Source organism: Fragaria vesca, linkage group LG7 (genome assembly GCF_000184155.1).
Source record: "Fragaria vesca subsp. vesca linkage group LG7, FraVesHawaii_1.0, whole genome shotgun sequence".
NCBI lineage: Eukaryota > Viridiplantae > Streptophyta > Magnoliopsida > Rosales > Rosaceae > Fragaria > Fragaria vesca.
The window spans coordinates 18,926,849-18,940,829 of NC_020497.1; the positions used below are offsets into that span (position 1 = coordinate 18,926,849).

The 13,981-nt window shown below is 39.7% G+C and overlaps 1 protein-coding gene and 1 pseudogene across 2 annotated transcripts; both read left to right on the forward strand.

Moving 5' to 3' along the window:
• Positions 1-109: 109 nt before the first annotated feature.
• LOC101301143 (structural maintenance of chromosomes protein 2-1-like) lies at positions 110-7,122 on the forward strand. The gene is made up of 21 exons (XM_004307674.1): positions 110-427; positions 652-1,332; positions 1,470-1,613; positions 1,732-2,022; positions 2,115-2,300; positions 2,380-2,544; positions 2,653-2,712; positions 2,795-2,857; positions 2,976-3,067; positions 3,194-3,290; positions 3,437-3,553; positions 3,668-3,886; positions 4,414-4,554; positions 4,628-4,795; positions 4,871-5,055; positions 5,190-5,283; positions 5,356-5,444; positions 5,552-5,777; positions 6,150-6,224; positions 6,618-6,739; positions 6,902-7,122. The coding sequence occupies exons 1-20, from the start codon at positions 110-112 to the stop codon at positions 6,732-6,734; spliced, it is 3,528 nt and encodes a 1,175-aa protein (XP_004307722.1). The 3' UTR covers positions 6,735-6,739; positions 6,902-7,122.
• Positions 7,123-7,432: 310 nt separating this feature from the next.
• LOC101311055 lies at positions 7,433-12,103 on the forward strand (annotated as a pseudogene). The gene is made up of 3 exons (XR_185363.1): positions 7,433-7,513; positions 7,607-7,729; positions 7,871-12,103. The product of XR_185363.1 is annotated as a putative disease resistance RPP13-like protein 1-like (transcript).
• The last annotated feature ends 1,878 nt before the right edge of the window (positions 12,104-13,981 follow it).

Consider the following 13,981-nt stretch of genomic DNA (forward strand, 5'->3'; position numbering starts at 1 on the left):
AAGCAAAAACCAGAAGCTCAAATTTCTAGGGTTCCGATCTATCACCGACCCCAAATCTCTCCAAAATCGGCCACCGATTAGCGTCCGCATCTCTCTGGCGACCGCAGCTATGTACATCAACGAGGTGACCTTGGAAGGATTCAAGTCCTACGCGACGCGGACGGTGGTGCCGGGATTCGACCCGTTTTTCAACGCCATAACTGGGCTAAACGGGTCGGGTAAGTCCAACATTCTCGACTCGATTTGCTTCGTTCTGGGCATCACCAATTTACAGCAAGTGAGGGCCGCCAATCTTCAGGAGCTGGTGTATAAGCAAGGCCAGGCCGGAATTACTAAGGCCACCGTGTCAATCGTCTTCGACAATTCGGATCGGGCGCGCAGTCCTCTCGGGTATGAGGCCCATTCGGAGCTCACCGTCACACGGCAGGTATGTCGTTTGTGGAATTTTGATGTCGTTTTTGATGTTGAATTTTGGGGGTTGTGGCTTAATTGCTTTGTTTCCTTACTGTTTTTAAGTTGAATTTTAGTGAATAAGTTGTAATTTTATGAGAAGTTAGATAATCGCAACCGGAATTTAGTTGAGCCGATAAGTAGTTGAAATCCAGGGTTTCTTGCTTAAAAGGTTGAATTTAGTTATAAGTTGCTCTACAGATTGTGGTTGGTGGGAGGAACAAGTACTTGATCAACGGGAAACTTGCGCAGCCGAGTCAGGTCCAGAATCTTTTTCATTCGGTGCAGCTCAATGTGAATAATCCGCATTTTCTGATTATGCAAGGCCGGATTACCAAGGTTTTGAATATGAAACCCCCTGAGATTTTGTCTATGCTTGAAGAGGCTGCCGGGACGAGAATGTATGAGACCAAAAAGGAAGCAGCTCTTAAGACACTTGAGAAGAAGCAGAGTAAAGTTGATGAGATCAATAAGCTTCTGGACCATGAGATACTGCCTGCGTTGGACAAGTTGAGGAGAGAAAGGACACAGTATATGCAGTGGGCTAATGGCAATGCTGACTTGGATCGGCTCAAGAGGTTTTGCATTGCTTATGAATATGTTCAAGCGGAGAGGATTAGAGACAGTGCAGTTTGTGAGGTGGAACAAGTGAAGGCCAAAATTTCTGAGGTTGACAATGATACCAGAAAGATGCAGGCAACAATAAAGGAAATGGAGGCACAAGTGTCCAAGTTGACTGCTGAAAAGGAGGCTAGTATGGGTGGAGAAGTGAAAACTCTGTCCAACCAAGTAGATGCGCTTTCTCAAGATGTAGTGAGGGAAGTGTCTATACTGGATAACATGAAGGACAATCTTGACACTGAAAATGAAAATGCTAGAAAGGTAATTGATATATCGTATTACTTACTGCTTTCTTTGGTATGACACCAAGCACTTTCAAGTCTGTTATGTAATCATTTGCTACATGCTTTGTCTGAAATGGTTTTGGTAACATAGAATTTGCCTCTCTCTGTTGTCAGATCGCTAGCAACATTGAAGACATGAAACAATCTCTAAAAGATAGGGACTGTGCTATAAGAAATGCTGAAGAAGGAGCTGCTGATTTGAAAAGAAGAGCGGAGGAACTTTCTCATAGTCTGAATGAGTATGAGACTCAGTACCAGGTAAATAGTGTATCTATGTGTTGCCTATACCTTGTTCATCTAAGTCACATGTTAGGCTTGCATGGTGTGCGAGTTACTTTTGGAATCACTATGATTTTTGATTCATTAATGTTTCCAGGGTGTAATTGCTGGCAAGAGTAGTGGAAATGAGGAGAAATGCCTTGAAGATCAATTGGGTGATGCCAAAAGAGCTGTAGGGAGTGCTGAAACAGAACTGGAACAGTTGAAAACAAAAATTCGTCACTGTGAAAAGGAGTTGAAAGAGAAAAGTTCTCAACTAATGTCAAAGCGTGAAGAAGCTGTTGCTGTAGAGAGTGAGCTGAAGGCTAGGAAAACAGATGTTGAAAATGTTAAATTGGCACTGGAGTCTCTTCCATATAAGGAGGGCCAGATGGAAGCTTTGCAAAAGGTTAACATGCTGTCTGTTTGATCATTCTTTTTACATCTAGACAGTTTATAACTCTATATTTGGATCCTTCTCTAAATGAATATTTTATTCAGGACCGATCATCTGAGTTGGAGTGTGTGCAGAAGTTGAAGGATGAAATGCGTAATCTTTCAGGACACTTGGGAAACGTTGACTTTTCTTATAGAGATCCTGTGAACAATTTTGATAGGTCTAAGGTCAAGGGTGTTGTTGCAAAACTTATCAAAGTGAAGGATAGCTCCACAATGACTGCCTTAGAGGTGAAAATGCATTTATTACAGATGATTTCATCTCATGACTTATAGAATGTGTATTAACTAGCATATCTTTGATTTCTAGGTCACTGCCGGTGGAAAGTTATTTAATGTAGTTGTAGACACGGAAAGTACTGGAAAACAACTTCTTCAGAATGGCAATCTTCGAAGAAGAGTGACAATCATACCCTTGAACAAAATTCAAGCTCACACGGTTCCTCCTAGGGTTCAAAATGCTGCTGCTAAATTGGTTAGTTTCCTTTGCCAATAGTTGGTCCTGCCCCAACCTCGTTCTAGGCTTTTCTTTCCTCTCAATGGGGGTGGTTTGTATACTAAAAACCTTGATTTCTATGATCAGGTTGGCAAGGAAAACGCTGAACTTGCACTTTCTTTGGTTGGCTATGATGAGCAACTGAGGGTATCTTTCGATCATAAACAAATTACAGACAATCGGAATATGATAATTGCTCACGTTACCTACTATTTAATGTTCACTGCAGAGTGCTATGGAATATGTCTTCGGTTCAACCTTTGTGTGCAAGACTACTGATGCTGCAAAGGAGGTGAGAGGTTGATTTGATTGTGCTGTAGGCTGATTTTATAGTGTTGTCCTTTCAAACACTTGTAATCTAAACTGGAAAGTGGCATGACCCAATCTGGTTCTCTATGAATGTTTCCTAGGTTGCTTTCAACAGGGAAGTTCGTACCCCTAGTGTCACTCTTGAAGGTGATATCTTTCAGCCCAGTGGTCTTTTGACTGGTGGAAGCCGCAAGTAAGCCACTATTCTTTTTCCTCCAGTTCAGATTTCATGTGCTTGTGTTGTCCTTATCATTTATCAATTCAAAGTACATATACTTCTAGCTAGTTTTCCTTCTTAAGCAATCATTTCCTGTCACAGGGGTGGGGGTGATCTGTTAAGGCAGCTTCATGAGCTGGCTGAAGCTGAGCTAAAACTCTCTGAGCATCAGAAAAAGTTGACTGAGATTGAAGCTAAGGTTGCCTATGAAATCTTATTTTCTCTCAATAAGATACTGAAATTCCATATCACACTATGCAATTGACAATTCATATTGTGGCTGTTTTACATGTCATTGGGCACTTCATTTCCATAGTAATTTCATCAATGTATTACTATTTGCAGATAAGAGAGATTCAGCCTCTTCACAAGAAGTTCATGGAGCTTAAACAACAGTTAGAACTCAAATCATATGACCTTAAATTATTTCAGGGCAGGGCTGAACAAAATGAGTATCATAAGGTTTTGTCACGTTTCTTTTCTCTTTTAGCATACTCAGTTGCAGAACTATGCTGCGGACTGTGTTTACTGGTTCATTTATGACATGAATCCTAATTTTTTTATTCTGCTATCTAGCTTGGTGAATTAGTAAAGAGGATTGAGCTAGAGCTACAAGAAGCAAATAGTGCAGCCAAAGAAAAGAAACTTTTGCATGAAGATTGTGTGAATAAAGTGTCATTTCTTGAGAAATCAATCAAAGAGCATGACAACAGTCGGGAGGGAAGGCTGAAAGATTTGGAAAAGAAGATCAAAGAGACAAAAGCTCTACTCCAGTCAGCTTCAAAGGATCTCAAGGTAAGTTTTATTATTGCTGAGATTTAATAGAAATATCGTCCATGGGATCTCATTGAGCTTACTTTATTTGAAACAACTTGTTTGATGATGTTCATTGTCAGATAGTGGATCTTGTGATCGTTTGGCTGGCCTGCTGAACCACCTATCAAATTTTGGATCTCATACTATTATAAGTGTAATTCCTAAAAGGATTTCTATGTTCAACATCTTTTTATATAAAACAAATTTAAAAATAAACTTAGTTATGAATATCATTAAGTCTTTTGCTTTCTAATCCAATTTACATAACTTTGTTATGGAAAAATAAACTGCACGGGAGTTGTTTAACTAAGATGCTCCCTCCGTAATTGAAACATCCAGGAAAAAGTAAAAGATTAGCATTTTGGAAGATGTCTGCCAATGTTATTTAGAAGTCTTCATGTGGCTAATTCTGTTTGGAAACTGCTCCAGTTTCTGGGTTGATTATTATTGTCTGATTCCACATCAGCTCTTTAATTTTTGTGTGATATGATTTTACTGACTGATAGGGACATGAAAATGAAAAGGAGAAGCTTATTATGGAAAAGGATGTTGTTTTAAAAGAGCTTGCATCTTTGGAGACTCAGTTGTCTTCTTTGAGAGCACAAATTGATGGACTCATTTCAGAAGTAGAAGAACAGAAAGAGAAGGTAAAAACTCTGATACTGTTTTTGACTCATATTTTGTGTACAATTATTCATGCTACAAACTTCTCTTTCACAGGTAAATTCTACAAGAAATAAGCATGATCATGCAAAATCCCAGCTTGATTCAATTCGTATGAAGATGAAGGAGTGTGATTCCCAAATTAATGGCATTGAATCTGAGCAGCAAAGACTTCAAGACAAACTTCGCGAGACAAATCTTGAACGGAAGAGGATGGAAAATGAGGTACTTTGCTAATGGTCCTCCAAGTGTTCTCCATAATTATAACTCATTTCTAATCTTTCTGGAAATATTAATTAGGTAAAACGTATGGAAACGGAACAGAAAGACTGCTCTACGAAAGTAGATAAGTTGATAGAGAGGCATGCCTGGATAACTTCTGAGAAACAGCTGTTTGGGAAAACTGGAACTGATTATGATTTTGCCACGCGGGATCCTTGCAATGCAAGGGAAGAACTAGATAAACTGCAGGCTCAACAATCTGGGTTCGTGACTTGGATTTTTCTTCTTCATTATTGTTGGTTATACTTGCTGGAGTATTTAAATTTTTGATATGTTCTGAAGTTTGTTATTAGTACCTTCCATGAGGCTGAGAGATGACTTTTTCTTCCTTTTGTAGCCTTGAGAAAAGGGTGAATAAGAAAGTTATGGCAATGTTTGAGAAAGCAGAAGACGAGTACAATGACCTAATGGCTAAGAAGAACATCATTGAGGTTGGTGAACCTTGATCTGTCTGTGTGCTGTTTTTCCTTTGCTTTTACTTACTTCTAGATTTGCCTTCTTAGAATGACAAATCTAAGATCAAGATGGTGATTGAAGAGCTGGATGAGAAAAAGAAGGAAACGTTGAACGTTACTTGGGTCAAAGTTAACAAGTGAGTCATTCTCGGTTGACTTTGTGATTTTCATCAACTTCTCTATACTTCCGATGCTATTTGTCTTTGACTCCAACCTGAAACTGATCAAAACTTTCTTCCTTCAGAGACTTCGGGTCTATCTTTTCTACCCTTTTACCCGGCACGATGGGAAAGCTTGAACCTCCTGAAGGGTGTAACTTCCTAGACGGCCTTGAGGTGCGTGTTGCATTTGGGGGTGTTTGGAAACAGTCCTTGTCTGAACTGAGTGGAGGTCAGCGATCCCTGCTGGCGCTTTCTCTGATCTTGGCATTACTTCTCTTCAAACCAGCTCCTCTGTATATACTGGATGAGGTATACTTAACTTTTTTTTAGGGTTTATTAACTGAACTGGGTGCAATTTGGGTTTAGGATTAGACTACAAGCTTCTCCTATGGATTCTCTACCAAAACATTTCTACAACTTTGGTGCTCTTTTTTACATGGGTTTTAGCTATTTTTTGTGTCGTTTCTTTGTTTGAAATAGCTACTCCACATGTGGGAGTTGTCATTCAAAGTTTTACTCTCTTTTTTTCATTTTCTTTTTTTTGGAGTAATCTTGTGAGATTCTTAGAGCATCTGTAGACTGTAGTGGTATTTGCAAAGCTTTAATGTGGGTTCATTATATTGTATTGGTCTCTAATTGTTAAGGTGAAACAGTTATCAGCATCTTATTATTCACTTACAGGTTGATGCAGCTCTTGATCTAAGTCACACCCAGAATATTGGAAGAATGATCAAAAGTCATTTCCCGCACTCCCAGGTTGGTGGATTCTGTCATCTGGTTATTTACATTTTACCTAGCTGGAATCTTCTTCTGACATGTACCATCTTTTCCTTTAGTAATCCATAAAGTTAGATTTAGCTAAGATATAACTTCTTTTCCGTCATTATATAAGTAAATGAGTAATACCATCTGAATTTTACAAATATTAAAAAGTTCACAGAACGTTTTAGACTTTTAGGCATAGTTTTGATCTGGCATAACCACTGCTCTTTGACATGGCATTGTCCCTTGGGTGGTTGTAGAGTCTGGTATTCTGGAGTTTGTAATTCAAACCTCATTCTACAAAAGAGCAGATTGTGGCATAACTTAAAAAGATTATATGCGACGTCTACTTACCCATTTTTCTTGTTTATCACATTTTTTTTTCAGTTCATTGTGGTTTCACTGAAAGAAGGCATGTTCAATAATGCTAATGTCCTTTTCCGGACAAAGTTTGTGGATGGAGTTTCAACTGTTCAAAGGACCGTTGCTAAACAAAACAAGTGATACTGGTACATCTCCAATCCCTTTACTAAATGGCCCTTTCTACTGTTTTCTTTCCATGTTTCCATGCTCATTTCAATTGTAGCTTTGCGTTGAACACAAGTTGCTTCTTTGCTATCATATCAAGTCTAACTTGTTCTGATTTGTCAAACTTTTCTCTTTTGGTTCAGATGTTTTACTTTACCATGGTGAATGATCCTTTCCTGTGGAGGCTTATCTATGTTCAACGTATGTATGAGAAACTTCTTGTTTGTCTACTACATGTGTTATGGAACCAATCTCCAGCTCTCATTTCGGTACAAATGTATATGTAAAACTCTCTTGACTCTTGCCAAATTTTTGAATAATTGTATGGTTTTGAATGATATTGCCCATGAGCCCATCTCTGTGAAGTCTATTCAATAATTTTTCAAATTCACCAAAAAACGGTGGCCCAAACGGTGGCCAAAAACGCATCTTCGTTGATCCAAACAGTCTGAAAACCAAACAGTCGTGGATAAAAACAGTCGGATAATCTGAACTTTGATTTATTAACTGTGAGTTTTGGAACTTGCATCTTCCAAAAATCATTAACTGTGAGTTATTTAATTAAGGTCCATCCAAACAGTCGTGGATAAAAACCAGTGCCAAACTTATGCCACGAATGAAAATATGACACGTTATCATTAACCTAGAATTGGAGGTGGCTCACCTTTGTTTTCATCGATTGACTTTTTGGAAAGTTTTCATATCTAGACTTTCATCTCTAAAGAAGAAAGGGCTTCAGATATCCTTTGATCCATGTAAGCTCTTCTTGAATCCGTTACTAATTTCATTCTGTTAATCAGTTTTATTCATGTTGGATTATCATTATGAACTAATTAAACTGGAATCAGATCGATCTGCAACAAGAAAGTCTGTCATGATCATGATCTAAGAGACTTGGCTCACCTTGTGGAAGAATTAACGTTGCAAATGTTTTAGTTGTGATCTCACAGAAGAAATAATCAACTTTTCATGTAAGTGCATGTTTTCCGATCTTGCAAATTAAGGGAAACAAATCAAATTTAAACACCCATTTCATTGTTTAAATTATTTTCTAGCATGCATGGATCAACTAGAACTGTACCTTAATTAACTACTAGCTTCACTTTCTGCAGTTTTGAATACCGTCGATTGTACAAAAAAGAAACCATGGGGGAGGCTGTTCTTGGTGCATTCCTCCCGGTGCTGCTTGAGAAGTTGGCGGATCAAGAGATCACTGTGTACTTCGGACGCCTTAAGGGGGTCGACAAAAAGGTGCTGGAGAAATGGACTAGAACGTTGACGGCCATTGAAGCGGTGCTGAGTGATGCTGAGGAGAAGCAACTAACACAAAGAGCAGTAAAACAGTGGCTGGATGATCTCAGAGATTTGGCTTACGATGTTCAAGATGTATTGGACATATTTGATACTAAAATGCTGAAGCGGAGGATTGAAAAGAAACAAGGAAGCAAAAGCAAGCTATGGAGCTCACTCTCTATCTCTAAAGTTAAGTCCAATTTTGGTCTGAACTCAGCAATCAAGAAGATAAGTGATCGACTTGAGGAGATAAGTACTCGAGAGAAGCAGTTTGGTTTGAAGAAACTTGGAGTGTCTAAAAAGCCATGGAAAATGCCACCCACTACTTATCAACTTGACGGACCTGTGATCGGAAGGGATGAAGCAAAGGCTAAGATTATCCATGATTTGCTTTCAAAACAAGAAAATTATCATGTGGTTGGTATTGTCGGTACTGGAGGACTAGGAAAGACAACACTTGCTAAACATGTATTCAACGATGCTGCAACTGGCCAGTTTTCCCCAAAAGGATGGGTATCTGTGTCAGACGACTTTGACATTGTAAGGGTGGCAGCAGCCGTTTTGGAATCAGTCACGTCAGCTCCAGTTCAGGTCAAGGAGCTTAACTCAATTCTGGAGAAGATAAGTAAGGAATTGGCTGGCAAGAAGTTTTTAATTGTTCTTGATGATGTCTGGCGCACTTGTAGCTATGGTCAATGGACTACACTGCAGGCCTCCTTTCGTGTTGGAGCAGCTGGAAGTAAGATCATCGTGACAACACGTGACGCCAAAGTCGCAAAGATGATGGGAGATAGTAGCCCTTATAACTTGAAGCCGATGTCAGAAGATGATTGTTGGGAACTCTTTCAGCAACATGCACTCTTAAATAACAGACCTGAACATGTTGAGTTCCTTAAAGAGAAAATTGTAGAAAAATGCAATGGGTTACCGTTAGCTGCAAGGACTCTTGGTGGGCTTTTACGTTGTAAAGAAGTAGACGAATGGGAAGACATATTAGACCACAAGATGTGGACACTATCAGACTCAGACCAGAACAAGGAGGACGATATCCTTCCAGCATTAAAACTGAGCTATCATTATCTTCCTCCAACTTTGAAACGATGTTTCTCCTACTGTGCAATACTTCCAAATGATTATGAATTTGAGGAGATGCAATTGATCCTTTGGTGGATGGCAGAGGGTTTGATTCCGCAGCAACCCAAAGAACGTAAGCAAATGGAAGATTTGGGACGTGACTATTTTCATGAGTTGGTGTCTAGATCATTGTTTCAAAAATCAAGAAATGGAAAGTCGCTGTACATAATGCATGACCTGGTTACTGATTTGGCACGTTGGGCTGCAGGAAGTTCATGTTGTAGATTGGAGGATATGCAGAATTATGACTCGCATCAATGTACATGTTTGCCCAAGATTCGTCATTCGTCTTACATTCTTGGTATGTATGATGGAGTTAAGAAGTTTGAGGTCTATTCTGAAGCTACATCTTTGCGAACGTTCTTACCACTTGGGTCACTTTCAATTCATTATCTGGCTCATAAGGTTACTTCTTATTTATTGACCAAACTCCATTACTTACGACTGCTCTCTCTAAATGGATACCGAATAACCGAGTTGCCAGATACAATTGGTGAATTGAAGCATCTACGGTATCTTGATCTCTCCTACACATTGATAGAAAGTTTGCCAGACTCAACAACCACTCTTTACAACTTGCAGACATTGATATTGAAATGGTGTGGTCGGTTGAAGGCACTGCCCACAAGCATGAGGAACCTAGTTAATTTGCGTCATCTCAACAATTCAGTACACGGTCATTGGAAGAAATGCCTCCTCAGCTTGGTCAATTGACTAACCTCCAAACATTGCCTGAGTTTGTTATTGGCAAAGGTAGTGGATCAGGAGTAAGAGAGATTGAGTCATTATTGCATCTGCAAGGGACATTGCACATCTCAAGACTAGAAAATGTGATTTATGTCGAGGACGCCAGGAGTGCCAACTTAAAGAGCAAGGAAAGGCTTGAAGCCCTATTTCTTGAATGGTTTTCTTCGAGTGTCTCAACAGAAGATGCAGCAATTGTGCTTGACATGTTACAACCTCATAGCAAGCTCAAACAGCTCAGCATCAAAGGTTATGCTGGATTGAAATTTTCAACATGGATTGGGAATCCTTCATTCACAAAAATGGTGCAGGTATGGTTAGAAGGTTGTAATCATTGTCAATTCTTGCCACCATTCGGACAATTGCCTTGTCTCAAAGAACTTTGTATACAAGAAATGGATGCAGTCGAGAGTGTTGGTGTTGAGTTTTATGGAGAAAGTGACCTGCCGTTTCATGTTTTAGAGACCCTTGAGTTTCGTGAACTGAAAAATTGGAAGAAGTGGTCTCCTTGCCAACAAAATGAGGGGGTGGGGCTTTTCTCTTGCCTGAAAGAACTTTCCATCAGGGGCTGCCCCAAATTGGAGGGTGATTTACCAGAGAAGCTCGATTCATTAGCACAGCTTGAGATATTTGGATGTGAGGAATTGGTGGTTTCAGTATCCAAATATAAACAGCTTCATAGATCAAACATTGAAAAGTGCAAGATGGTGGTGTACGACACAAGTACAGTTGGATTTGACTTACTAGAGAGTTTGACAATTTCAAATATACCAGAGTTGAGATTCCAAAAAGAGGCGTTCATGAAAAGCTTGAAAAATGTTAAAAAGTTGAAGATCACTGGTTGTGAGGAGCTTACATGTTGCTTTCAAGATAGATTACTGAAACACTTGATTTCTCTTGGTCGTCTGTATATCGAAGACAACTCGATCCTTGTTGAAAAGCTAGGGATTGAAGCAAAGCAGTTGGTGTAATTGCAAATCCTGGATTTCAATATTGAACATCTGGAATTAAGCAGGTGTGGAAGCCTTGTGAAGGTACCACAAGGATTGCATCACCTTACATCACTTAAAGAGCTCCGGATAAGTTTATGTTCAAGTCTTGTTTCTTTTCCTGATGTTGGTCTGTCACCTTGTCTCCAAGTCATAGTGATTGAGGACTGCGAATCTCTATTGCACTTTGCAAAATATCGGATTCCTCCCAGCCTAAAAAGAATAGAGATCACAAATTGTGGGAATTTGAAGTCATTAATAGAGAAAGAGGAGGAGGTGGGTAACGGTTCTTTTCTTCTTGTCTTGAGCGTTTGAAGATAAGGGAATGTCCCTCTTTGATGTGCTTATTATGCAAAGGTCAATTACCCAGGTCTCTTAAACAGCTTGAGATAGGTGGTTGTGGACAGCTGAAGCTAATCAGTGAGAGGTTCCTCGATGACAGCTGCCAACTCGAAGAAATTCACATCTGGGAGTGCCCAAACCTGAAATCCTTACCCGAGGGACTGTCCGACCTCACCAACCTTTGGTCATTAATTGTTTGGGATTGTCAAAGTCTTGTTTCGTTGCCGAGAATGAATGTGTGGCCAAGAGTGATACGGATCGAAAATTGCGATAAATTGGAGGTGGCACAGTTGGCCAGAGACATGATGCACACCAGTAATCTTGAAAAACTGAGTATTGATTACTTTGAAGGTTTGACTACTACAACTTCCTTCCCCACCAACCTAACATCACTGGCAATTTACAAGATCAAGAATTGTAAGGCGCTGATGGAATCTCAAGGGTTGCAGAGACTCGCCTCTTTGAGAGAATTGCGTCTACGGGGTGAAGATGATGGAGGTCTGGTGTCATTTCCGCCTGCTGCTGAGAATTCAAAGGAGACGGAGATACTGCTCCCCAGATCTCTTGTTGATTTGAGTATTCGAGGCTTCCCAAATCTAAAGAAACTGAGCAAGGGCTTTCAATTCCACACCTCTCTTGAAAGTCTTTTCATCTCCGACTGTCCGAAGCTTACAACCCTTCCAGTGGAGGAAGGCCTGCCTCTTTCACTTGAGCGACTTTATATTGACAACTGTCCTCTGCTTGAAGAGAGATACAAAGGTCGATACCGGCACCAGATAGCACACATCCCTTGCGTACTAATTAATTTCGAAGATATATAAGAGAAAAGCAACACTCCTCGATCGAGTCGTTTCCAGGTACGCACTTGTAATTTCAGACAACATCTGCACTGATGATAATGTTATCAAATACAAAGTTGAGACAATTTCAGACAGACAATTTCGTCACTATAAATACATTTTCACATTCCGAGCAAGCTTATAACAAACTTCCAAAAGAAAGAAAACGAAATCATGAATTTTCATACCCAAAGGAACAATCCAATTCGAACAGAGACGGAGAAACAATCGAGGTGCTCCCAACAAATGGGATGTGCAGTACTAGCTTGATTAACACCATCACCGTCTCGTTCACTTACAGACGCAGACGCCACACCTTGGATACACACAATGGAGCCATGCATACTCAAATCCTACTGAAACACAACAAGTGAAACACTAAAAAACCTGTGCATTAAAACCAAAGCCTGGAATTTCAAGAAGCAAGTATTACAGTGCGAAACGTAACCGAAACCTAAACAACATCCTACTGAAATCACCTATATCAATTTGCATTTCACCCCAACCTAATTGTAAAAACTAAAAACTTCAAATCCAATTCAAAATCACTACTGCAACTATCTGAAAAATCGAAATGTCAGTAATTCAGTAGAGAGTGAATGTGTCATACGTGCCTTGCTTTTCGGAACATTAGGCAAGGAGAAGAAGAGAGTAGGGAGCGGAGCAGCAACGGAGGTGAGAAGCAATGAGCCGATAAATAGGCTGGGAAGGTTGGACAAGCCTAGAGAGATTGCTCCTTCGTCACGAAGAGGAAGCACAACGAAGTAAGCGCACAAAATCTGCGTCGAAGAATCAGAATTTCAAGCTCAAATAACCAAAATTAAAACTCACAGAATTGAAATTAGTGTAAATGAAGATGGAAATGAGTGTAAAGGAGCTTACGAAGAAGAAGCAGGCGGAGGAGTGGAGCAGAGCCGAGGTCTCGTGAGGGTGCACCGTAACGAACATGGATAGGATTGCATCCACGCGAGACATGCTCATCTTTTCTTTGTTCTTCTTCTATAAATTCTTGTATGCACGACGTGTATTTACACGACGCAATCTTAACCGTTCATAACAATTCATATGTTTGACTACCATATTTCTATATTATTTCATCTAATCCTGACCATTCATGTATGTATGTGAAGATACATGCCGTGTACTGAAGATGCTCTACTTCCTCCTCTCCTTCTCCTTCTGGATTTGATTTCGGTTTTGACTATATGATCCAACATCGGGATACTCTTTCATTTTCTTTTTTTTAAGATATGAAATGTCATTATTACCCCCACGATCTAATTTATTTCAGGATACGTATTCGGACGTATCGGGCCGTTTCCGACGGGTTTCCGGCGTATCAGAGAACATATTCTGAACATACATGGCACCGGCTACGCGATGGTATGACTAAAACTTCAGGGAACGCTTTAAAAAGGCCCGATACGCAGGACTGGACTTGAGATTTGAAGACATGAGGCGAGTTATAAGAATGGTGCCCTATGATTATACGAGAAAAAAAAAAGGTGAATTGGGCATAAAAAATTGGTCATCTCTCAAAATTTGTAGCTATAAATAACTTTGTAGCTATAGATAACTAGATGAAGAAAGTAACTATGGACAAAAATAAATTAGCTCCAGACAAATAGATAGATGAGTAGAATAGACATGAGAAATCGAGAGTTTATATGAAAATATTTATACATATACATAAAAAAATTTGGAGCCTGAGGCAGCTTCAGCCTCACCACGTCCGGATACGCATCCGGAAATAATAATATATATGGGGGCAATAATGACTTTTCATGTTGGTTTGTTAATATTATTTAGCACAAGTAAGAAAAGCGGGTTGGCGCCCCGATTTGGCCCAATTATGAAGCCAATCAGATTACGCCAGGTGGCA